Below are 26,154 nucleotides of genomic sequence, written 5' to 3'. Positions count from 1 at the left end.
GAACTACATCAACAAAAAGCTTTTGCAGAGGGAAAGAAATGATCAAATAACAAAAAGGCAACCACTGAATGGGAGACGACATTTGCAAATGACACATCCAGTAGAGGGTTAATATATAAAATACATAAAGAATTTATACAACTCAGCACCAAAACCCAAATAATCCAATTAAAAAAGGAAAGAGGACATGAATAGATAGTTTTCCAAAGAAGACATATAGATGGCTAAGAATGCTCAACATCACTCATCATGAGGGAAATGCAAATCAGAACCACAATGAGACATCAATTTACACCTGCCAGAATGGCTAAAATAAAAAAGACAAGAAATAACAAGTGTTGGTGATGTGTGTAGAAAAAGGGACACTCATGTACTGTTGATGGGAATGCAGATTGGTGCAGCCACTGTGGAAAACAATATGGAAGTCCCTCAAAAATTAAAAAAATAGGGGTGCCTGGGTGGCTTTTAGTTGGTTAAGTATCTGAGTTCGGCTCAGGGTCATGATCTCATTGGGTTTTCTGCTGTCAGTGCAGAGCCAGCTTCCAATCGTCTGTCTCCCTTTCTCTCTGCCCCTCCCCTGCTTGTGCTCTGTCTCTCTCTCTCTCCTACAAAAATAAACATTAAGAGCAGAAAAAAAAAAAAATAAACATTAAAAAATTAAAATTAAAAAATAGGGGCGCCTGGGTGGCTTAGTCGGTTAAGCGTCCGACTTTCGCTTAGGTCATGATCTCCCGGTTCGTGGGTTTGAGCCCCGCGTCAGGCTCTGTGCTGACTGCCAGCTCAGAGCCTGGAGCCTGTTTCAGTCTGTGACTCCCTCTCTCTCTGACCCTCCCCTGCTCACGCTGTCTCTCTCTCTCTCTCTCCTAGAAATAAATAAAACATTAAAAAAAAAATTAAAAAAAAGATAAAATTAAAAAATAGGTAAAGTGATTAAGAGTACATTTGTCTTTTTTTAAAGATTTTTAAAATATGTTTTTGTTTTGTTTTGTTTTTTACAGTTTACTTAAGTAATCTCTATACCCCAAGTAGGGCTCAAACTCAATGACCAAGAGTCACATGCTCTACTGACTGAGCCAGCCAGGCACCCAAGAGAAACTTCTCTTGATGAGCACTGAGAAATGTATAGAGTTGTTGAATCATTATATTGTACACCTAAAACTAATAAAACACTGTACGTTAATTATAATTCAATTAAAAATGTAAAAAAAATGTTATTTATTTTTTAATGTTTTATTTATTTCTGAGAGAGAGAGCGCGTGAGCAGGGGAGGGTCAGAGAGAGAGGGAGACACAGAATCCGAAACAGGCTCCAGGCTCTGAGCTAGCTGTCAACGCAGAGCCCGATGCGGGGCTCAAACCCACGAACCATGAGATCATGACCTGAGCCGAAATCAGACGTTTAACCAACTGAGCCACTCAGGTGCCCCCAAAAAACGTTTTTTTAAAGACACAGAGAAAGCAAGTTCCACCAAGAAGGACTTTTGTTCCCTAAGTCCTTATCTTTTATATCTGCAAGCCTTTTGAAACAAACAAAGGAGTTTTGGCAATAGGATTAAAAAATTAATAAAGAAAAAGGAGTTTATAAATGGCAATCCAGTTCTTCCTGGGTAGGATCAACCTCCCCAGGGGCTGGGGCTGGAAAGCCAAGATAAACTGAAGAGCCAAAAATTAAGGCCTCCATTAAGAGCAACCTCGGGCTGCACGTAGCCCCAGTCCCAGTGCCAGGAAAAGCCTCAGACTATTAAAGCCTAAAGCCGTCCTTGGACCACCCTCAGTTCAGCTAATCAAAAAGTAAAAAGAAACATTCCTATGGTCTGAGTCAAGGCTGGGAACTGCAGATACAAACTGGCCAATTTTTCACCACTTGCCTAAACCCCAGGTGGGCCCTTTGAACTCACCTCATAATTGGTCATTTTCAAAGGATTCTCAAGAGTCATGATTGGGTCCCACCAAAAGTAATGAACACCTCACAGATACTGAATGGTCAAAGCTGTTACCATGGGTGCTGCTGTACAATTGTAACTGGCGCTTATGTGATGATGCTACATGTACTGTAACACCCCCATCCCTTACTCCTTAAAACCCTGTTCGCTATTGTTCTTGGCTTCACCTTGCTGCCACTACACAGGTAGGCTGGTGAGCCCCTGCTCGAGCTTGTAATAAAGACCCTTTTGTATTTGCATCAGTGCCGGCTCCTTGGAGGTCTCTGGGGACTCGTGATTGGGGCACAACAAAACCACTAAACTTACTCCTTTATAATGGAAATTCAGACCGTCTGCATCCTAGGACCAGGGGCTGCTGAAAGAGGACTCGGTCTTCTAATTCTCCACATAGGGCTATGCTCGGGGATTACTTAGAGCTCAGTCTCTTGGAATGACTGTGGTACTTGGGAAGGAAAAAAGTCCTTTCCTAATCATAGCAGAACAATAATAGCTTTAAAAGTCTTATTTCATCTCTGCTTGTCCCTAGAAATGGAAAGGTCACAATGATCAATCTGTAGAATTCTCTAAACAGTTATTTCTGCTTAATTGCTAAACTTCACATTTGTATTGACCCATTGCTGCAAGAAGAGATGTTTTACTTAAAATTTTTTTTAATGTTTATTTATTTTTGAGAGAGAGTATGAGCAAGGGAGAGGCAAAGAGAGAGAGGGAGACACAGTATCTAAAGCAGGTTCCAAGCTCTGAGCTGTTAGCACAGACCCCGGTGCTGGGCTCCAACTCACAGACGGTGAGATCATGAGCTGAACTGAAGCTAGATGCTTAATCAACTGAGCCACCCAGGCTCCTCAAAACAGAGATGTTTTAGTAGGGCCAGAGCATAGAGGGTTTTACAGCAAGAGTTTCCGACCAAACAGGCTAAAATCACTGACCTGAAAAAAAAAGCACAAAACGCTCATTATTTTCCTGGAAAATTTGGGAACACAGTGAAGAATGTATCCCTGTTTGGGAAGAAGAATAGAGATCCACTTCACTGCATTTTGTATTCTTTGGTAGCACAGTCTGCATCTCTAAGGTTTTGGTTGCATTAAGAATGCCATGTAGCATGGCCTCAAATATTTGGGCCCAGAACACCCACTGCAAATGCCATTTTCTTCGTCAAGAGAGACCTCCACCCCACCCCAAGTCAACCTTTCATGTCCACATTAGACTAGTTATGCCCAGAAAGCAATGGTATTATATTCTGGGTAGGAGAACTTAATGGTCTCAAATCCAGCCTTTTCTCCTCTTTGCAGAATGGTGCCTTAGATTTGCATTCAATTAGTAGGAGGATCAAACCAGTGAGTGCAAATTACCCTCCAGGAATTAACCTCCAGACGAAAGACTTAAGGAAATAACTCCTGCTGTCTGGGGAGTAGGACCAGGCACAAACAGAATTCCTACAAGTAACTCCTTTTTTTTTTTTTTTTAAAGTAAGCTCTACAACCAATGTGGGTTTGAACTCAGGACCTTGAGACCAAGAGTAGCCTCCTCTTACTGACCTAGCCCCAGGTGCCTCCAGAGATCAGTTTAAAATACAAAACTTTACTATTAAAAACACAAAAACAAAATCCTGACAAAAAGCTTTCTCATGAACTTGTCACATCTCCACACTCCTCATCTTAGAAGGAAAAAACGTGTTGGGGGCGAGGGAACCCTGGTGGCTCAGTTGCTTGAGGGTCTGACCTCTGCTCAGAGCACGATCTTGCGGTTCCGTGAGTTCTGAGCCCGACATGGGGCTCTGCTGTCAGCACAGAGCCTGCTTTGGAGCCTCTGTCCTCCTCGCTCTCTGCCCCTCCCCCACTTGTGCTCTCTCCGTGTCTCTCTCAAAATAAACTTAATGAAAGAAAGATAAAAAACGTGGGGCAGAGTTTGTACGTGCACCTTCTGTGCCCGGCGCGCAGCGGGTGCTTGGAGGTTCGTCGTTTGTCAGTGGGTTTGGCTTTTAGTTGAGGGACGTGCTCAGGCCTTGACCACTTACCGAAGTGCCTGCTTCTTGGGCTCCAGGTTCTCTTGACTTGTTCATCAGGCCGCGCACCGCACCTGGCCTTTCCCGGCCGCAGATCCAGGGGCCTGTACTTCTTTCCCTTGTAGACTTTCTGGAGGTTCTTTTTCTGAGTCCGGCTCATGACAGCGAATACATGGGCCCTGTTATTTGTCAACACCTCGGATCCTGGCGAGCCTGCCACTTCGCGGTCGCACGGTTGGGACAGCTCCACCTTCAGGTCTTGCAGTTGCTAACGCAGCTCCTTCTTGGTGCGAGGGGCGTCAGAGGCTTAATCTTGGAGAATCCTGCAGAAGCTGCTACCACTGAGGAAGGAGGCTGAGGGGAAGAGCCAGGGCACCGTTTCTGAGCAGGACAGCACTGACCTCTGGCTGGAGAGCACAAACCTGACCATGTCGTTGATAACTGTGATACATGCTGGGGGCTGAATCAGTCTTTCACTGGACCTCTTTGGTGTCATCTGATTTTGTTTGTCAGAAATGCTTTCCCAGGTAAGACTTAAAGTCAAAGCACCTCCTCCCTCCCCCCATCCCCATAGATGAGGAGTTAACAAACTCAAAGGCCAGAGGAGGGGGCTCGATGGCCTATTCTTTCCAATCATGAGAACGTTGGCCACCTGCCAAATTCTAATATCTTTTAATTTCTTCACAGTCTATTAGGTAACATGTAATATTTTTCAACGGAAAGAATTCAAAGTTACATGCCTAGAGGGGCACCTGGGTGGCTCAGTTGGGTTCAACTCTCGAGCTCAGGTCACGATCTGGTGGTTCATGAGTTCCAGCCCTATATCGAGCTCTCTGCTGTCAAGGCAGAGATCAGATCCTCTGTCTTCCTCTCTCTCTGCCCCTCCTCTGTTTGTGCGCATGCTCTCTTTCTCTCTCAAAATAAATATTTTTAAATGCCCATAAAAAAATAAAGTCGCATGCCTAGAGCCTTCTTATTTGGTCAATCTCACCCATGTTGACCACACATCACCAAAAATATCTTCTGTAGATATTCATGCTGCCAGATTCCTTTACTACTATCTTGGTTATGTGTAAACAGGAATCTTCTTTTGAGTCATAATTAACCTCCGGATAACTAACTCACGAACTTGTGGCTATACGTTTCCTTTGTTAATAGACTTAGATTCTACTAAAGTAGAGCTCACAAAAAGGGGAAAGGAAGGGGAAATATTGCTGTTTGGGATACTTCTTAAACCAGTTTAATCTGATTTACTGTTTATTTGAACCAGTTTAACTTGATGTTTATTGTATCTTTGATTGGTGAAGTGTAGGTAAAGAGACTTTACATAAATACTGTCTTAATTTGCTGAGAGAGAAGTGCCTTGATTTGTTACTTGGTTCTTTAAATAGTTTGTGTTAATTTAGCACTTTTGACTTCCTCCATGAACATTCTATCACACCTCAATAATTAGTTGTGGCTGTGTTTTGGATCCAGCTGTTTAAGAAGGAAAAACTGAGAAGGAAATTGGGCCAAATTTATTCTATGAGGTGAGATCAAAATAGGAGTTGATCATAAGCAAAAAGCCAAAATTAAATCAGGCATAAAGAAAATGTACAAGATGATTATGAAGTTTGCTTTAAATTAAATATAAATCTGCAGCAAACTGCATCTCTTTTCAGAGTCTGCTCAGGGCCAGCTGGCCGCCTCTCTTGTCCCTTGGAGTGTGGTAAATCCCAACAAGGCTGTGTTCAGCTGTCTTCACTCGGTTGTGTGTGTGTGTGTTTAATGTTTTATTTATTTTAGAGAGACAGAGCATGAGCAGGAGAGGGTCAGAAAAAGAGGGAAACACAGAATCTGAAGACAGGCTCCAGGCTCTGAGCTGTCAGGACAGAGCCTGAAGTGGGGCTCAAACCCACGGACCGTGAGATCATGACCTGAGCCTAAGTCAGGCGCTCTACCGACTGAGCCACCCAGGCACACTTGTCTTCTCTCTTGATTCAAGTCACCCAAGAGTCCTTTTCTTGAAAGTCATGAAAAAAAGACAACGGGATAAGTCGTCACTGTCAGTAGGGGCGATCATTTGCTCTTCTTTGTTTGTTTTTGAAAAGCCTTTATTAGGAAGTTAATTTCATGTGATCTTATGCTGGAAGAAATCTGTATCAGAGGATGCTGAAAGACTTGCTGCCAAACCAGTATCGCATACAGTCTAAACTGGGAAAGGAGCCTTCATTGGGATGACGGCCAAGGAGCCGGTCAGTTGTGGATGTAGCTTAAAAGGTCATTGGCTCAATTGCAAGAATGCTGGTAGCCTTAACATTTGCTACAAATTCCTCTCATTAGTCAATTGTTTTTGATTCTTTCCCACTGGGAACCTCAAGAATGTCTTTTGCCTGAGTGTGCCATTCTCAGCTGATCTCTTTCTCCCTGAGAGGTTAGGAATGATGCCCTGCAGCATCCCTTGTGAGTCATGGGTCAGGAGGCAGGAAGTTTTCCAAGTTCTTTGCATATTGCCACCACCCTCCCTGTGTGTCCACACTCTCAAAAGGGCAGAGATGGCCTTTCTGAGGCTTAGACCTGGAAGTATCAGAATTACAAAGGATCTCAGAAAGCCTTCCAAGAGAGGCACTAAGTGTGCTGTTTTACCTGGTACTGAGAAATTTCCCAGGACACAGAAGTTTCATTGCTAAAACTGGGACTCATAAGCAAACTGAGATATTTGGTCACACTAGGCTCAACTGTTTTGCAGGGAAGAAACTGCAGCCTAGGAAGCTTGTTTCCCAAACTAACGAAATTAGTCTGAGGCAGATCCATCAGCGCCAGAATTCAGTGCCCTTTCCTTGCTGGTACTTCCTTATAGTCACACACTGCGTTGCACACAGTAGGTGCTTATGTTTCTGTTGTGGTTGTTTTCCGAGTTTAGAGGAAGTGCTTTTCACAGATAGGATAATTCTTAATTAGCTCTGATCTCACTCAAGATCATCATGAATCACTTGTGAAACCAGGTATCTATTTCTAGACTCTGAACAGAGTGAATAAAGGGGAGGGAAGCTCAGTGAACAATAGAAGTGGTTAAGAAAACACAACGATTGTGCAAACATGAAGAGGCCCTTGTGTGCAAGTGGGCTGAGCAGTACTGCAGCTGGGAACCTAGAGAGATGCAGTACGGAGGGTAAATACCAGGCAGAAGGATGTACTCTCCCTGTCCTCAGAGAAAAGAGTATGGTAGAAAGAAAAGCATCATCATTCTTCTGATAAGGGAGAAATGTAAATGTAGCCATGGAGACACACACACACACACACACACACACACACACACACACACACAGACGTGTGATGAAAAAACTGTATCAACTGACATTCATGGTTATGTTTTCCAAGGACTTGAAAAGGACCTACCTCTCAGCAGTGTTCTTTGTCTTACCAAGTCTGAGATCTGCCCTGTTGTTGCCAATTTTCTCCCCCTGGACACTGAGTTTTAAATAAAGCAGCATAAATTACTAGGGCTGTTATACCTAGAGCTTTATGATCATTTACTTAAACTCTACTGTATCCCATTCGACTCAAGAGTCTTTTCACCTGCAAGAGGCATTGGTGTTTTTTGGGTAAGGGAATGAGAGACAGCATTAAGAATGTGATGAGCTGGGGCACCTGGGTGGCTCAGTCAGTTAAGTGTCTGGCTTCGGCTCAGGTCATGATCTCACGGTTTGTGGGTTCGAGCCCCACATCGAGCTCTATGCTGACAGGTCGCTCAGAGCCTGGAGGCTGCCTTCAGATTCTGTGTTCTCTCTCTCTCTGACCCTCCCCTGCTTATGCTGTCTCTCTCTCTCAAAAAGAAAAAAAAAAAAGAATGTGATGAGCTGAGGATTAAGACTAAGGAAATGACTACTGGTAACAAGGGTCTGGGAACAATGTTATTGATTGTGGCCATCTTCTCCGACTCCTTTTGTGGGGTAGAGCTTGGCACTTAATTTCTCTCATCTGGGATGGAGACCAGGGAAGTGGTACTTGGAAACTGAGCAGCATAAACAAAATGGAAGTGACTAAGTGTTTTGACACTCATTAAGATGGGTGTTACTCTCAAAATGGAAGCCAGGCACCTCCTTTTCTATTCCACCACACCTTTTCTTGCTGGTGACCAGGGACAGAGTTACCTGCTCTTCTGACTAATACCTAAAAACACAGGTGAACAAGAGACTGAGTTGACCTACTTAGCAAATACCTGTTATAGTGTTAATCAGCAAACTTACTGCAGGCAGTGGTCATGTGGCCTCATAGCCATTCTGTATTAGGCTGAATGAAGGTCAGACTGGGAGCAGACCTCAGGATGGTGCTTCCGGGAAACAAGTACTGGTTAAAAATGCACATTATTGGCCCTTACCCCAGACATTTTGAATCAGACTTTCTTTTTCTTTTTAAATAAACCTTTAAACTTAGAGCAGTTGTATAGATTTATAGAAATGTAAACAGAACTGCCATATACCGCACACCCTGTTTTCACCTATTATTAACATAGTACATTAGTACATTTGTTTGGTACATTTGCCACAAGTAGTGAATCAATATTAATACTTTATTATTAAGTAAAGTTCATACTTGACTTGGATTTCCTTAGTTTTTGCCTAATGCCCTTTTTATGTTCCAAGATCCCATCCAGAATGTCACATTACATTTAGTCATGTCTCCTTAGGCTTTTCTTGGTTGGTAGTTTTTTCATACTTTCCTTGTTTTTGACAACCTTGACAGTTTGGGAGAGGACTGGCTAGGTGTTTTATAGAATGCCCTTCAATCTGGGTTTGTCTGATGTTCTTCTCATAATTAGACTGGTGTTAAGGGGGTTCCTAAGTGGCTCAGTCGGTTAAGCGTCTGACTTCGGCTCAGGTCATGATCTCGCGGTTTGTGAGTTCGAGCCCTGCGTCAGGCTCTGTGCTGACAGTTGGGAGCCTGGAGCCTGCCTCAGATTCTGTGTCTCCCTCTCTCTCTGCCCCTCCCCTGCTAATGCTCTGTCTCTCTCTGTCTCTCAATAATGAATAAAAATGTAAAAAAAAAAAAAAAAAAGACTGGTGTTAGGGACTTGGGGGAAGAAGACCACAGAGGTTAGTGCCATTCTCATCATGTCATATCAAGGGTACACACTATCAACATAACCTATTGTAATTGATGTTAACTTGATCACGTGGCTTAAGTAGTGTTTAAGGTTTCTCCAATGTAAAGTTGTTCTTTTTTCCTCTCTGTTTCTTTGAAAGGAAATCACTATGTGCAACCCATACTTAAGAGTTTGGGAGTTGTTTTACCTCCTTGAATCTGGAATATCTACAACATAAATTATTTGGAATTCTTCAACGTGGGAGATTTTCTACTTTCTATCATTTATTCATTTATATTAAAATTATTTTTAAGTTTGAGAGAGAGACAGAGACAGAGACAGAGAAAGTGCACGCATAAACACGGGGAAGGGCAGGGAGAGAGGAGAGAGAGAGAATCCTAAGCAAGTTCCGCATGCAGTCAGCCCAGAGCCTGAAGCGGGGCTCAATCCCATGAACCCCGAAATCATGACCCGAACCAAAACCAAGAGTCGAACACTTAACTGACCCACCCAGGCACCCCTGCCCTAAGGTAATTTCAGTGAAGACTTTGGGGTCCCATGGTATTCAAAGAATAATGTTTTACAGCTGGGGTTCCAAGTGTGTTCACATGCACTCTGATTTGATTCTCATTATTAAAATGTGAAGGAGAAAACACATTTTGTAGATGAGAAGAGTGAAAACTCAGGAAAGTGGCTTTCCTAAAATCACACAGTTGGCTATACCACCATACCATGGTCACCAGGCAGAAATGCAACACAGAATCTGATGTGTTTGGAGAACTGAAAGAGCACTATTAAGTTAGATAACTAAAAAGAAATCAGTCTGCTGATTTTTAAGCAGTAAAGAATTATAGTCTACCAATAAAATTGACCTACACAAACTGAGGTGCTATTCCCAGTACCCTTTCCCCCTATCAAAATAAACCATATTTACTTTATATATGGTGCAACTACTATGTGCCAAGTATAGCCTGGTCTCTTAACTTCTTTATAACAGACTCCATTTTTAAAACATGAGAAATAAATCTGTATGAGTTTTCTAAGGCTGATGTGACAAATTACCACTACAGTAGTCCCCCCATATCAGCGGATAAGTTCTAAGACTCCTAGTGGATGCCAAAAACCATGGATAGTACCAGATCTTACATAAACTATTATTTTTCCTATGCACACATATTTATAATAAAGTTAACTTATAAATTAGGCCCAGTAAAAGACTAACAACAGTAATTAATAATAAAATAGAACAATTATAATAATATATTATAATAAAAGTTATGTGAACGTGATCTCTCTCTCAAAATATCTAATTGTACTGAGTGCCCCCTTCTTGTGATGATGTGAGACGATAAAGCACCTGTGATGAGACAAAGTGAGGTGAATGATGTAGGTGTTGTGATATAGTGTCAGTCCATTGGTCAGTCTTATGATCAGGAGGATCATCTGCTTCTGGACCATGGTTGACCTGTGTAACTGAAACCTTGGAAAGTGACACCATGGATATGAACGGAAACAACAGAAACTTACTCTCACACTTGTGAAGGCTAAAACTGAAAACCAAGGTGTTGGCAGGGCATGGTTCCTCCAAAGCCTCTGGTGGGGGTGGCAGGTGGGGATCCTTCTTTGCTTCTTTCAGGTTCTGGTAGGGCCAGTTATGGTCTCCGTAACCGGTAACTCCCATCTCTGCCTCAATCTTCACATGTCCATCTTCCCTATGTGTGTGTGTCTTCACACAGCATTCTCTTTTTTTTTTTTAATTTTTTAAAAAATTTATTTCTGAGAGAGAGAGAGAGACAACGTGAGCAGGGGAGCGTCAGAGAGAGAGGGAGATACAGAATCCAAAACAGACTCCAGGCTTTGAGCTGGCTGTCAGCACAGAGCCCGACGTGGGGCTTGAACCCATGAACCGTGAGATCATGACCTGAGCTGAAGTCGGACACTTAACTGACAGAGCCACCCAGGCACCCAGCATTCTCCTCTTCTTACAAGTATACTAGTCTGATTGGATTAAGGGCCACCCTACTTTAATATGATTGTTATTAACTATCATCTTAACTATACACATTTGCAACGACCCTATTTCCAAATAAGGTCACATTCTGCTGTACTAGGGGTTAAGACTTCAGCATCTTTTTGGGATACACAATTCAATCTAACAAACTTGTGCCACAAAATACATCTTTTTAAAACAGAAATTTATTTTAATTTTTTTGAGAAAGAGAGCATGAGCAGGTAAGAGGGGCAGAGGGAGAGAGAGGATCTTTTTTTTGTTTTTGTTTTTGTTTTTTTGTTCTAAAATTTATTTATTTTTAAGAGAGAAAGACACTGAGTGGGGTAGGAGCAGAGGTAGGTGGGGACAGAATCCTAAGCAGGCTCCACACTGTCAGCATGGAGTCTGACTGGGGCTCAAACTCACAAACTGTGAGATCATGACCTAAACTGAAATCAAGAGTTTGATGCTAACTAACTGAGAATCTTGGACAGCTCCTCCCCCCCACCAATGTGGGGCTCAATCCCATGACCCTGGGATCATGACCTAAGCCAAAATCAAGAGTCAGACAATCAACCAGGTGAGCCACCCAAGCACCCCAATACACCCTTTTAAAATGGGCTATCCTGTGGTTTTTATTATATTCACAAGGTTCAGGAGCACATATTACTAATTCCAGACCATTTTCTTCATTCTTCAACCCATTAGCATTCCTCTACCCTCACCCTCCCCTAACCCCTGATAACCACTAATCTATTTTCTGCATATACAGAATTGCCTATTTATAGACATTTCATGTAAATGGACATTTCATATAAATGCAATCATATAATAAGATTCATCTATATTGTGACATGTGTCAGTACTGCATCCCTTTTTATGGCTGAATAATATTCAATTATATGACTACACATATATATATACATACATTTTGTTTATACATTCATCCGGTTTTTTTAATTGTTTTATTTATTTCTGAGAGAGAAGAGAGAGAGAGACAACGTGACCAGGGGAGGGTCAGAGAGAGTAGATACAGAATCTGAAGCAGGCTCCAGGCTCTGAGCTAGCTGTCAGCCCAGAGCCTGATGCAAGGCTCAAACCCACTAACTGTGAGATCATGACCTGAGCCGAAGTCAGACACTTAACAGACTGAGCCACCCAGGCGCCCCTATACATTCATCAGTTGATGGACACTTGTGTTGTTCCCACTTCTTGCCTATTGTCAGTAATTCTGCTATAAATATTCATGTACATTTTTTGTGTGTTAATTTTTTTTTTTAATGTTTTTATTTATTTCTAGGAGAGAGAGAGACAGCATGAGCAGGGGAGGGTCAGAGAGTGAGGGAATCACAGACTGAAACAGGCTCCAGGCTCTGAGCTGGCAGTCAGCACAGAGCCCGACGCGGGGCTCGAACCCACGAACCGCGAGATCATGACCTAAGCGAAAGTCGGACGCTTAACCAACTAAGCCACCCAGGCGCCCCAATTTTTTTTTTTTTTTAAAGCAGACTCCACACACAATGTGGCAGTTGATCTCACAACTCTGAGATCAAGAGTGGCACATGGCACATTCTATAGACTGAGCCAGCCAGGTGCCCCTGGGTGACTATTTTTAACTTTTTTCATACCTAGTGGAATTGCTGGGTCACATCTTAATTATGTTAACTTTTTGAGAAATGACCAAAATGTCTAAAACAGCTGCCCTAATTCTTACCAGTAACATACAAAGGTTCTAATTTCTGTACATTCTCCACAGCACTTGTTTTCTTTTTGAGCACAGCCATCCCAGTAGATTTAAGCGATATCTCATTGAGTCTTTGCATTTCCCTAATGACTTACGATGTTGCACATCTTTTCATGTGTATAATGGTCATTTGTATATCTTCTTTTGGAGAAAGACCTATTCAAATCTTTTGCCCAGTTTCAGATTAAATTGTCTTTTCATTATTGACTTTTAAAAGTTCTTTATATATTCTGGTTACAAGACTCTTGTTAGATGATTTGCAAAGCTTTTCCTCTTTCTGTGGATGGTCTTTTCACTTTCTTGATGGTGTCCTTTGAAGCATAAAAGTGTTTAATTTTGATTAAATCCTACTTACCCACATTTTAACTTGAGCTTTAGGTGACACAGCTAAGAAACCACTGACAGGCACTTTAAAATGATTATAGAAAATTATTATGAAACTAAAATAATAAGATATGCTAGATAGATTTTTAAAGAAGAGTATGGAAACCCCAAACCTTTCTTTTTAATGTTTATGTATTTATTTATTTAAAAAAATTTTTTTACATTTATTTACTTTTTGAGAGACAGAGAGAGCATGAGCAGGGGAGGGCAGAGAGAGAGGGAGACATAGAATCTGAAGGAGGCTCCAGGCTTCGAACTGTCAGCCCAGAGCCCGATAGGGGGCTCAAACTCACGAACCACGAGATCATGACCTGAGCAAAAGTTGGCGCTTAACCGACTGAGCCACCTAGGCACCCTTATGTGTTTATTTTTGAGAGAGAGAGAGAGAGAGAAAGAGAGAGAGAGAGAGATCATGCAAAAGCAGGGGAAGGGCAGAAGAGAGGGAGAGAATACCAAGCAGGCTTCAGGCTCTAAGCTGTCAGCGCTAAGCCCAACATGTAGATGGAACCCACGAGCCATGAGATCATGACCTCAGCAAAGTTGGACACTTAACCAACTGAACCACTCAGGTGTCCCTCCCCCCAACTATTTTAAAATAGTTCCAAACTGTTCCAAATGGATTAAGCATGTGTGTGCTCAGAGACAGATTCTAGGGTGATTTTGAAGTTCAGTACATGTTAAGAACATTAATCAAACAACTAAGGAAACATCTTCATATCACAGACAATTCTACAGAATTTTTCATACAACATTAAGAAATCAGAATGGTCACATTACTAGAAAGAAAAGGTATCTGCAGTGAAGAATGTGGCAAATGGCAGAGTACTCTGACTGGAGAACACAGCTGACTGGAGAATAGGAAGTGCATTGTCTAACTGCTTTTCATTTGATATTTACTTACAATAGGTCTGTTGACTGCTGAAACAAAAGCATTTCCATAACTTAGAAAATCCATTTTTTTAAAATGTTTTATTTATTTCTAGGAGAGAGAGAGAGAGACAGTGTGAACAGGGGAGGGTCAGAGAGAGAGGGAGCCACAGACTCAAACAGGCTCCAGGCTCTGAGCTGGCAGTCAGCACAGAGCCCGACGCGGGGCCCGAACCCACGAACCGCGAGATCATGACCTAAGCGAAAGTCGGACGCTTAACCGACTAAGCCACCCAGGCGCCCCGAGAAAATCTATTTTTAAGATGTGTGTGTGTGTGTGTGTGTGTGTGTGTGTGTGTGTGTGTGTTTAAAAAATTACTTAGAAGATGTTTCTAGGAACTGCCTGCCAGAAGGGAGGAAAGGTATGGGAAGACCAATCACCCTGGCAGTTCAGGGAGTGGTGAGCTGTCTCCCAGCATTTGATTACAACATACAAGGCCCAAAGATTTGTTAAGATGGGAAACAAGTAACCAACAGACATACTGGGGTTTTTAAGCCTCATTGTTTAGTAAAGAGCCTCAGTTCTGGCTGCATATGCACGTTCTTTTTCTGAGGCCACCCGCACCACCTTCAATAATAGCACTAACAAAACAGCTCTTACATACTTTAAAATTGCTTTTAAAAATATCACTTTTGTTCCTTTTTGGAATATTTTATTTCATAAAGCAATCCATTACTTCTGAATCATGTGTATGTATATATTTGCTTATCAAGTTATTCTTGCCTCTAGACATTTTTTCAGAAAAAAGATTAAATTTTAATTGCATTAAGCAAAACAGTGTCAACATTATTAGTTTTTCACTGGCAGTAATGACCTATTTTCTTAAGGAATATAGTTAGAATTCTTTTAACAACAACAACGAAAAAGGTCTTTTGGATTACACTATTTAAAGAATGGCTACCAAGTAACAAGACTTTTCCCCAAATAGCCTGGGGTATCATCATTTTCTAGAGCTCCAAAGAGGAAAGACAGCAGGAGTCCTACCCAAACAGAAATGCAGTGAAAGGAATCTCGCTCCTCTGAATATACAGAACCTGGGACTGTATTTGTGTTCTGTTCTGGATATAACCACAACAGCCCCACATTCCCATTTCCTCAAAGCTAAAAGCAAGGCATGCATCAGTTAAATAGATGAGTAAACAGGAAAGTCAACACAGGCACAATCACTGTCAGCAGAGTTGGGAGCATTGTATTTCTAGCAAACACGAGGTAAAACTTTCCTGATAAATTGAGGTATTGCAAGGGCCAACATCTTATTTATTAAGAAGTATATTCAATTGATGGAGAAAATGCAATATATGTAATTACCTTGGCCCTACAGTTATAAATGTTAATGGACTCTGAGAAGATACATACAGGCAAGCTGTTGACATTTTAGGGTTGTTTGCTTTAATGCAATCATTAAACTGTCAGAAATGATTGAACATTTTAACTTTATAGATTTTATAGGTTTTTTTTTTAAGTTTATTTACTTATTTTGAGAGAGTGAACAGGGGAGAGGCAGAGAGAGGGGGAGACCAAGAGAATCTCAAGCAGGCCCCACTCTGCCAGCGTGGAGCCTGATGTGGGGCTCAAACTCACGAATCATGAAATCATGACCTGAGTTGAATCAAGAGTTGGACGCTTAACCAACAGCCACCCAGGCACCCCAGGTTTTTTGTTTTGTTTTGAGTACAGAATTTCTTTCACATATTGTCAGTTGTGTATTAACATCATCATAGTTTATCAGTTTGAGGGTTGAATTTCTTCCCTCTTAATGCAAACTAATAATAAAAACACAAAGGAAATTCTTTACAATATGGCATAGAGGGAATTCTCTTCAAAATCAATGTTACAAAATACTGCTGTGTGTTGCATTTATTCAATCAAGTAAGTACTATTCTGTAAGCTTGTATCTTATGTATTCCACGGACTTTCTTGAAGTCCATCCGATAAGCTGTGGTCGTCTTCTCTGGGCTCCCAAATTACTATACTTATAATTACTTTTTAAAGTTTATTTATTTATTTAAATGCTTATTTTTGAGAGAGAGAGAGCAGAGAGAGAAAGAGAATGAGTGAGGGGAGGGGCAGAGAGGGAGACACAGAATCCAAAGCAGCCTCCAGGCTCTGAGCTGTTAGCTGAGAGCTTGATGTTGGACGTGGGGCTCGAACCCACAAACCAGGAGATCATGACCTGAGCTGAAGTAGGATGCTTAACCAACTGAGGCACCCAATCACCCCAAGTTTATTTTCTTATTTAAGTGCTCTACACCCAATGTGGGGATTGAATTCATGATCCCAAGATCAAGAGTCGCATGCTTTTCCAACTGAACCAGCCAGGCACCCCTATGCTTGCCATAATGTTCCTTTTAAGGTTGATGTTGAAGTTCTCTCTTATAGAAGTAATATTTTACTTCAATACTCTATTAACAGAAATTTGTTATATCCAATGTTATTTTCTCAGTTTTCCATGACAAGCTTTGAAACAGTGGCTTAAATAGAACTAAATTCCACTAGTAAATTTGGCTCTATTTCTTCCCATAGAAAAATAAAGCTCAAGACAAATATACCACTTTGCTTCAGCCAAGTTACTAATCAATATATTTCATTATAAAGAGTTACCAAGCTAGTTAAAGTCTAACTGCTTTATCACAACTGGAGACTCTTTAAAATAAAAACAGAAATAAACAATTTTTAATATATTTTTCAGATTAAACCAAACAAATAACTTATATCAATATCTAATCATATGAACTGTTCCCATACAAACTGTGGAGGACACAGTTAAAAAACAAAACAATGGGGCGCCTGGGTGGCTCAGTTGGTTAAACGGCCAACTTTGGCTCAGGTCATAATCTTACAACTCGTGAGTTCGAGCCCTGCGTTGGGCTCTGTGCTGACAGCTCAGATTCTGGAGCCTGCTTCAGATTCTGTGTCTCCCTCTCTCTCTGCCCCTCCCATGTTTATGCTCTGTCTCTCTAGGTCTGTCAGTCAAAAATAAATAAATGTTAAAGAAAAAAAACCTAAAAAAAAAAACCCAAAACATTTTCCTGTCGAACAGAAAGCTTCTGGTGGCAGTTTTGAGAACTACACCTGAAGACATCTTCAGCAAGGAGTGAGGAAGGCTCCTGAGTGAACGTGGGGCACTGGAAGAGGGAAAAGCGACCCTTTAACTACCCTGCCAGAGCACTTGTTTTGTCTCCAGCGTGGACTCTGGATCCAAAAGATGGGTTCAAATCCCAGCTGTGAAGCCTTAATTTCCTATCACTAAGGATATACTTACTAATTCAGTGTTCTACTAAACAAGGTGATACATTAAAAAAAAAAAAAAAAAAAAAGAACCTATAGGATAGTACCTGATCCAAAGTTCCTAATTCCATGACACTTGACATATTTTCATAGCTACTCACATTCATTTAACACCTTTACCCAAACAATTCAGGAAACTATATCACTAAATGATGAGTAGAAATCTTAATATTTGGGAGGGGGGGGCATAGGTTCACAGCGCTTTTATTAAATCCAAGTTAGTTAACATGTTGTGTAGTAATGGTTTTAGGAGTAGAATTTAATGATTCATCACTTAATTTAATACCCAGTGCTCATCCCAAGTGCCCTCCTTAATGCCCATCGCCTATCCCTCCACGAACCCTTAGCTTATTCTCTGTATTTAAGTTTCTTATGGTTTGCTTCCCTCTTTGTGTTTATCTTATTTTTCCTTCCTTCTCTCTATGGTTATCAGTTTTATTTCTTAAATTCCAGATGTGAGTGAAATCATGTATTTGTCTTTCTAGGACTGATTTATTTCTCTTAGCAGAATACATTCTAGTTCCACCCGTTTTTGCAAAAGGCAAGATTTCATCGTTTTTGATCACAATATTCCATTGTGTGTATGTATCTATACACACACACACACACACACACACACACACCACCACCACCACTACATCTTTTTATCCATTTGTCAGTCAATGGACATTTGGGCTCTTTCCATGATTTGGCTACTGTTGATAGTACTGCTATAAACATTGGGATGCATGTGCTCCTTTGAATCAGCATTTTTCCTCTGGATAATTGTGTCCTCTGGATAAATACCTAGTAGTGCAATTGCTCGGTTGTAGGGTAGCTCTATTTTTGATTTTTTGAGGAACCTCCATAGTGTTCTCCAGAGTGGCTAGACCAGTCAGCATTCCCACAAGCAGTGTAAAAGGGTTCCCTTTTCTCTGCATCTTTGCCAACATCTGTTGTTTCCTACGGTGTTAATTTTAGCCCTTCTGTCAGGTGTGAGGCAGTATTTCAACATGGTTTTGATTTGTATTTCTCTGATGATGAGTGATGTTGAGCAGTCTGTTCATGTCTTTTGCCCATTTCTTCACTGGATTGTTTGCTTTCCAAGTGTTGAGTTTGCTAAGTTCTTTATAGATTTTGGATACTAACTAGCCCTTTATCAGATATATCACTTGTGAATATCTTCTCCCATTCCATAGGTTGCCTTTCAGTTTTGTTGAGTGTTTTCTTTGCTGTGCAGTTTTTTATCTTGATGAGGTCCCAATAGTTCATTTTTGCTTTTGTTTCCCTTGCCTCTGGCAACATGTCTAGTAAGAAGTTGCTATGGCTGAACTCAAAGAAGTTGTTGCCTGTTTTATCCTCTAGAATTTTGATGGTTTCCTGTCTCATGTTTAGGTCTTTCATTCATTTTGAGTTTACTTTTGTGTATGGTATAAGAAAGTGGTCCAGGTTCATTCCTCTGCATGTCGTTGCCTAGTTTTCCCAGCACCATTTGCTGAAGAGACTGTCTTTATTCCATTGGATATTCTTTCCTGCTTTGTCAAAGATTAGTTGGCCATACGTTTGTGAGTCCATTTCTGGATTCTCTCTTCTGTTCCATTGATCCATGTGTCTGTTTTTGTGCCAGTGCCATACTGTCTTGATGATTACAACTTTGCAATACAGCTGAAGTCCAGAATTGTGATACCTCCAGCGTTGGTTTTCTTTTTCAGGATTGCTTTGGCTATTCTGGGTCTTTTGTGGTTCCATACAAATTTTAGGATTGTTTGTTCTAGCTCTGTTAAGAATGCTGGTGTTATTTTGATAGGGATTGCTAGAAAATCTTAATGTTTAAGAACAAATTAAATGGGGGCGCCTGGGTGGCTTAGTCGGTTAAGCTTCCGACTTTCGCTTAGGTCATGATCTCGCGGTTCGTGGGTTCGAGCCCCGCATCGGGCTCTGTGCTGACTGCCAGCTCAGAGCCTGGAGCCTGTTTCAGAGTCTGTATCTCCCTCTCTCTCTGACCCTCCCCTGTTCACGCTGTCTCTCTCTATCCTAGAAATAAATAAAAATATTTAAAAAAAAAAAAGAACAAATTAAATGGGGCTCCACGGTGTCTCAATTAAGTGTCTGACTTTGGTTCAGGTCATGGTGTCACAGTTTCTGAGTCTGAGCTCTGCATCAGGCTCTGTGCTCGGCTTTGGATCCTCTGTCTCCCTCTCTTTGCCCCTTCCTCACTCATGTACTGTCTCTCAAAAATAAATAAACAAACATTAAAAAAAGAAAAAAGAACTGAATGAAACAAAAGAACTCAACAATCAAATTAGTAATTGTATCCTGAGAACAACCCAGTCTAGCATTTGCCTTGACAAAGAAGGAGATTTCTGAGCTCAAATCCATACTGTATGAGTGTAGTTCTATAGTGATTAAAGTATCTACTTAATGCCACAAACGCAGTTACAAATGAAAATTCCTCCTTTTAGAAGGTGGTCTAAAAGGGAGAGATTAAAATGCAGTGCGATGTTACATGCACAGAAGAACATGTAAAATATTACAGGAACACAGGTGAAGAAGCAGTTAAATCTGCTTGGTGTAAGAGTCGGGGAAGAAGTATTAAGGATAGTTAACAAGAAGGGGCGCCTGGGTGGCTCAGTCAGTTGAGCTTCCGACTTTGGCTCAGGTCATGATCTCACAGTTCGTGGGTTAGAGCCCCGCATCTGGCTCTGTGCTGACAGCCAGCTCAGAGCCTGGAGCCTGTTTCAGATTCTGTATCTCCCTCTCTCTCTGGCCCTCCCATGCTCACGCTGTCTCTGTCTCATAAATAAATAAAAGATTAAAAAAAAAAAAAGGATAGTTAACGAGGGGAAGTGGCATTTAAACCAAGCCTATAAGGAATGGGAATCTGCCAGATACAGTAGAGAGAAGGGCATTCAGGTGAAGGAAACAGTAAGTTTATACTCAAATTTGCACGGACAATTAGGAAGACACATACTCCAAATCATTGCTAAGAATGCTCCAAAAAAAGGGCTCCTCTGATAAAAATGCAAAGTTACAGAGAAGGGATATTATTTGCTCTGGAGAAATGATTTTCTGGAATCTGTGAGGCGAGTCAACCATCTTTTGTAGGCAAAATAATCTCAAATACAAGAATGATAAAGAAAATTAGCTTTATTTATGTAAATTAAAAAATTGATTGTAGTGTTAGATTCTGTCAAGTGTTTTCATTCTGAGCAATTTACAAGAGTATTTATATACAAACATAATAAAATAGAGTACATCACATTGTTCTTTCTTGACTCAAAGTATTTTTTTCTCAATTCTGAACATGCCCCTATCACTCCAGTTTTTAATTTTTGACAGGGAAATACTATGTTGTGACATAGTGTTTGATTCTTACATATAACACTGAAGTGGAAGGAGAGTCAATGATCACCAACAGTTAAAAAATATTTTTTCAACCAATATGACTCTATCATTAGATTTTTTCTATATTAAAATATGTTTCATGATAAAAAAAACATACTTGCATTCGTTGATGATCTAAATTTGTTTTGCATAAACCCATAGTTGACCTAAATATAGATATGAATCTATATTAAACTCATTGATGAGAATGTCTGTCATAAATGAAAATGAACAAAATTGTCAGGAACAGAGGTAAGAGAAAATCCTCTGAGAAATTAAGTGGAGATGCCCTATTCTATTCAAAATAAGTAAAATTTCCATTTCTTGAACCCAAAATAAGCCAAACCAAAAGGTGATGAAAAGCCATTATATTTATAGACACCAGATCTTAAGTCACACTGTAGGGCTGTAGTTAACTCGTACTACTATATATTGTGTAATTCTAAACCAAGTTTCCTAAATAGCTTTCCAATCATTTATGTTGTCTGAGAAATCCAAGAAGGTTTAATATAATTACTGAATAAGGCAGATTTTTAAATTAGCAATTGGGATACAATATAAATGCAGATAATTTATACTAGAGTCAAGTCTATATCTGTCAAAATATTAAGTATACCGTATGTGTATGGACTGTCAGAAGAAAACCCTTTCATTTTTAAAGCAGTGGACTGTTTAATATGTTCAGTTCTTTAGCACTTTCTTGAAATTCCTGGCAAGAGCTCTGTGGTTTTACTAAATTGAAAAAAAAAAAAAAACCCACAAAAAATGTTAAGTTTGATATTACTTTGAAAAGTCACAGCTATTTAAGACAATCAACCAGACCTCCAAGTGCACTTGTGTCTAAAATGTCACTTTTGTCCCCAAAGAGAAGAAAATGATCGAGTATTTTATTAAGGTGCTTACTAGTAAAACAAAAAAGTCAGAGGAAATTGGTCTTTAATTGGATGCTTGCATTTTTTCCAGGGTTCTTGGTATGTTTAGATGTTGGTATCTTGACTTTGACACTTTCTTGATTGCCCTTGATTGCAGCCTCAAGCCGGGCTTTCAGGGCCGGAGAAGAAGCCATTACATTTTTAAAAACTGATGAATACTGAGGCCCAATCTGCATGAGATGTTGCAAAGCAAAGTCATGTAAACTTTTCATTATGGAAGTTGCTGATCCCAGAGTATTATCATCCAAAAGGAAGGAAATGAGGATGGGCAAAAGACAGGCCACCAGCTGAGAACCTAGCAAGTAAATAAATGATATAAGTCCTGGGTTGAAGGAGAATTGATTCACATTTATTATACAAAGTTGTAAACTCACTTAATCTGTTGATCTGTACATGCTTTTCCCTACTGAAGGGGTAGGAAAAAAAAAAAGGCTTCTAATTTCTCCTCTCAAATTAACACTCAGTAATATCAATACCTGGAATTAACAACACTAGCCTTTAAATGAATGTGGGAAAGGGGGGAGGGGGGGATGGGCATGGAGGAGGACACTTGTGGGGATGAGCACTGAGTGTTATGTGGAAACTAATTTGACAATAAACTATTAAAAAAAAAAAAAAGAATGTGGGAAAATAACGTTAAGTGACCAACAGAATGTTTTACATTTAAAACAATGTTAAGTTTCTGATTTGGGACAGGTTTTATTTAGTATGAATTTAGTGCTGACACTTACGGTGCTGTTCTTCAGCAACAGCTACAAGTGCTTCTAAGACCTTTATGCCTTCTTGAAAGACCTGAAGCTCAGTAGTGTCTTCTGGCTTTCTCTTATCTATTTCTTGCAGCTTTTCCACAATAGAGGATACTAAAGAGTAAATGTATGGGTAGGAAACAGCTGGATTTGGATACTGAAAAATGGAAAGCAGGAGTTGATAGGTCTTGATTTGTACCTAATCAGGGAAGAGACAAAAATAATATGAACTGTAAATATAAATTTACATTTATATTAACATGCAGACTGTAATGTAAATTTGAAAAAAAGGAAATTAAAAACTGAATTAAAAACTTTAGATAAGTCTAAAAAGAGATTTAAACTTTTAAGTTTATGTATTTATTGTGAGTGAGAGAGAGAGAGAGAGAGAGAGAGAGAGAGTGTGAACGATTTGGGGAGAGGCAGAGAGAAAAGGAAAAGGCCAGCGCAGAGCCTGAGTCGAAATCAAGAATTGGGTGCTCAACCAACTGAACCACTCAGGCACCCTCCATTTAAATTTATTTCTTGATTTATCTTTAGTTTTGGAAGTTCAAGTGCTAACAGGTGTTAAAAGTGGGACAACAGGCCCAAAATGGAGTCAGCTGGGAGAAGTCCATGTCACCAAAAGAAGACTCAATACCTAATTACAGTGTCAACCTCTCCCAGTATTGGAATCTTATACTGGTCAATCTGGAATTACCTGGTCAGCACCAGTGAGGTAATCTGTCTGACAGACCCCGAATATCCCTCTACCCAAGGAAGGTGGCTTTGAATAAAACAATCCACTCTTTGCTAGTAACGTCCTCATCCCTCCCCCTTTTGTTTATAAATCTTTGATTTTACACAGCTCGTCAGAGATCTCTTCAATTTGGATTCATTTCATGAATCATTGAATAGAGCCAGTAAGACCTTTAAAATTTACTCAACTGAGGGGCGCCTGGGTGGCTCAGTCAGTTAGGCATCCGACTTTGTCTGACGTAATCATCTCAGTTGGTGAGTTCGAGCCCCACATCAGGCTCTCTGTGTTCAGTGTGGAGCCTGCTTCGGATCCTCTGTCCCCCTCTTTTTGTAACTTCCCCTGCTCATGCTTTCTCTCAAAAATAAATAACATTAAACAAAATTTACTCAGTTGAATTCTGTTTCTTGACAGATTTGAGGCAAGGCAGTGCTAAGGAAATTTCTGAAGGCTTCAGGGACAAGGAGAAACACAGGTAGGACTGGTGGTTCAGTCAGCAGTCACCGTTTTTTGGGGTCTGCTGGTTCTACTCCTTCCGCAGCCCCCATTTCCGCACTGGGAATTGCTGGTGATGCACACAAGGCCTTCTACTGGCCAGTCCACAGTAACATCAGTTTGGTTACTGTATTAATGTGCTCATGAAGTACAAGACCACTGCAGATGGAAATCTAGGAAGTCAAAAAGCTGCACAATTGGTAGGCACAGGTAGAGTACACAAAAGTTGTCAGCGCTTGCTACCTAACTCTAAAACTCCTGTGTAGGATAAACTGATTATGGAGTGGGTTAGACTGACACAGGTTACCCACCAACCTCAAGAAAATTTCTGTGCAGCAAAGTACACTGTAAAACACCATATAATCCCCAACTCAGCAGCACATACCTCTTAAGCAGTAGTTTGGCTCCGAGAGACTCAAAGACTTAAAGAAATGGGATCCTTAAATTCCAAAAAGTTGAGCACTGAGCCTTCTGGCACACCTGCTTATTTTATGTCTAAGAACTACTGTCTCTATAGCTATAAAGACCTACAAAAATGGCAAAATCTTACTAAAGGCAGCCTAGAATTACAATGGCCATTATGGAGAAAGTGCCAATTAGACAAGGTCGTTTATTTAAGAAATGCACTTAAAAGCAAGGGTTCCCAAATCCAAAGAGGATGGGATACCTATTTTAAATGTTATGCAGAAGCTTCCAGAAGGCTTCAAGATTCCAAAATAGCTTCACTGAAAGTTTCATTGCAAAAAGCAAATAAAAATTTAAAGACACAAAAGGTATGTAAAATAACATCTCCCGCACCGCAGCCCCCTAGGGACCCATCATCAAAACACTGGCACAGAAACTGAGGTCTCATATCTAATTAACTGCAACACTGGAAAAAAGATTGTTCTCAACAGTTTTGTGAAAATCCTTCAACACCAATTTGAATGCTCCCATATCTACCTTAGAAGGAAGGCCCCATTATGGGATCCTCCCAGAGCTGATGAGATTCTGAGGGAATTTCTGCTACACTGCTACATCATTCCTTAAAGAGACAAGGAAAATTGTCAAACAAAATTAAAATTAATGGAAAACCTCACCAAATCCTGGTAGATACTGGAGCTACACTGTCTATGTAAATCCCATTCAGAGCCTGCACGTGGGATTCTGGGCAAACTGGTAGAAGCTAGCTAAGGAGGATAATCCTTACCAGAGTCCACCCTCCCAGATCTCTGTCTGTAGTAACCAGTAGAGAGAGGAATATAAAACATCTTTTGCACCCTCTTTCAGGATGCCTCTTGAATTCAAGGAGTTGTTCAATATGACCAGGAATATTTACTACTTGTCCTAAGTAAAACCTGACATGGTATTTGAAATAACTTTCTTTAAAATAACTTTTTTTAACTCTATGGTTAGAAGTTGGCCAAACTGGAAGCTGATTTTCAGAGCCTAACGGAAACATTTTGTAAGGATTCCTTCCCTAAGTTAAAATGAAACTACGTACCCACTGAAACATTCCAAAAAACACACAACTCCAAATCTAAAACACAGGAATCTTTTGATTTCCATCTTATTTGAATATAAGAAAGCAAACAAGATAATGTGGTTGGACAGGTGGGTCAAGCTATGAAGTCTTTTAAGTTGCAAACCAATTCTTTGAGGAATTAAAAGCAACCATCCTTATTTTACAAACCTTTGCAAAACAAGAAATGGGGCCCTAGAAACAATTCAAAATCCCATCCTTTTTGTCAATCTGAAAACCTTCCCTTTTTTAAGTATTGTAAAAATTCAGGCCAAAGGGAACAAAAGTCCTTTCTGGAAGAACTTGCATTTTCTGCAGTGCCTTTGAGATGTAAATATTTTACCAGTATTCTTTGGGACCTGCTACCTAGACCATCCCCAACTGCCAAGTCTGAAGGAAAAAAAAAGGGAGAAAGGCTTTTAAAAAATATAAACTGCTATACAATAAAATGTTGCTCAGCTATCAAAAAAAAAAAAAATGAAATCTTGCTATCTGCAATGACATGGATGGGAGCTAGACAATATAATGCTGAGTATAACAAGTTAGAGAAAGACAAATATCATATGATTTCACTCATGTGAATTTAAGAAACAAGCAAAGGGGAAAATAAAAGAGGGGACAAACCAAGAAACAAAATTTTAACTCTAGAGAACAAACTGATGGTTACCAGAGGTAAGGTGGGTGGAGGGAAGGCTGGAATAAATGATGGGAATTAAGGAGTTCACTTATCATGGTGAGCACTGAGTAAGGTAAAATCACTGAGTTGCTACACCTTTCACCTGAAAGTAATATAAGACTGTACGTTAACTATACTAGAATTTAAATAAAAACTTAAATATATATTTAATATATAAATATGATTATATATATTATAAGTATATTATAATATTTATATTAATTATAAATAATATAATTATATTATAAATATATTAAATAATTAAAATATATAATATACAGTATATAATATATATAAATATATTATATATATATACACACACACACATACATACATACATATATAAACTGCTTTACAAA

General features: G+C 40.1%; 1 protein-coding gene, 1 long non-coding RNA gene and 1 other non-coding gene across 10 annotated transcripts in view; 1 reads left to right on the top strand and 2 right to left on the bottom strand.

The window, feature by feature from the left end:
* The window catches only part of LOC144238798 (uncharacterized), a 42,529-nt gene that overhangs the window by 9,231 nt on the left and 7,144 nt on the right, over window positions 1–26,154 (top strand). For both annotated transcript variants that reach the window (XR_013337213.1, XR_013337212.1), the window contains exons 2-4: window positions 21,739–21,943; window positions 22,928–23,105; window positions 23,538–23,598. This is a non-coding gene — a long non-coding RNA (uncharacterized LOC144238798). The remainder of the gene's footprint in view (window positions 1–21,738; window positions 21,944–22,927; window positions 23,106–23,537; window positions 23,599–26,154) is intronic.
* On the bottom strand, window positions 5,821–5,905 carry TRNAL-UAG (transfer RNA leucine (anticodon UAG)). Its single transcript has one exon. It is a non-coding gene; the product is annotated as a tRNA-Leu (tRNA).
* Window positions 20,455–26,154, bottom strand: part of HEATR5A (HEAT repeat containing 5A) — a 112,347-nt gene continuing 106,647 nt past the window's right edge. For all 7 annotated transcript variants that reach the window (XM_077772708.1, XM_077772710.1, XM_077772712.1 and 4 more), the window contains 2 exons: window positions 22,373–22,586; window positions 20,455–21,936 (listed from right to left, as the gene is read on the bottom strand). In XM_077772708.1, the coding sequence (XP_077628834.1) occupies window positions 21,629–21,936; window positions 22,373–22,586 (522 nt within the window). In that variant the 3' untranslated portion in view covers window positions 20,455–21,628. The remainder of the gene's footprint in view (window positions 21,937–22,372; window positions 22,587–26,154) is intronic.

Source organism: Crocuta crocuta, unplaced genomic scaffold (assembly GCF_008692635.1).
Source record: "Crocuta crocuta isolate KB4526 unplaced genomic scaffold, BGI_CrCroc_1.0 scaffold116, whole genome shotgun sequence".
Classification (NCBI taxonomy): Eukaryota; Metazoa; Chordata; class Mammalia; order Carnivora; family Hyaenidae; genus Crocuta; species Crocuta crocuta.
This window is presented reverse-complemented; position numbering and strand designations above follow the sequence as displayed.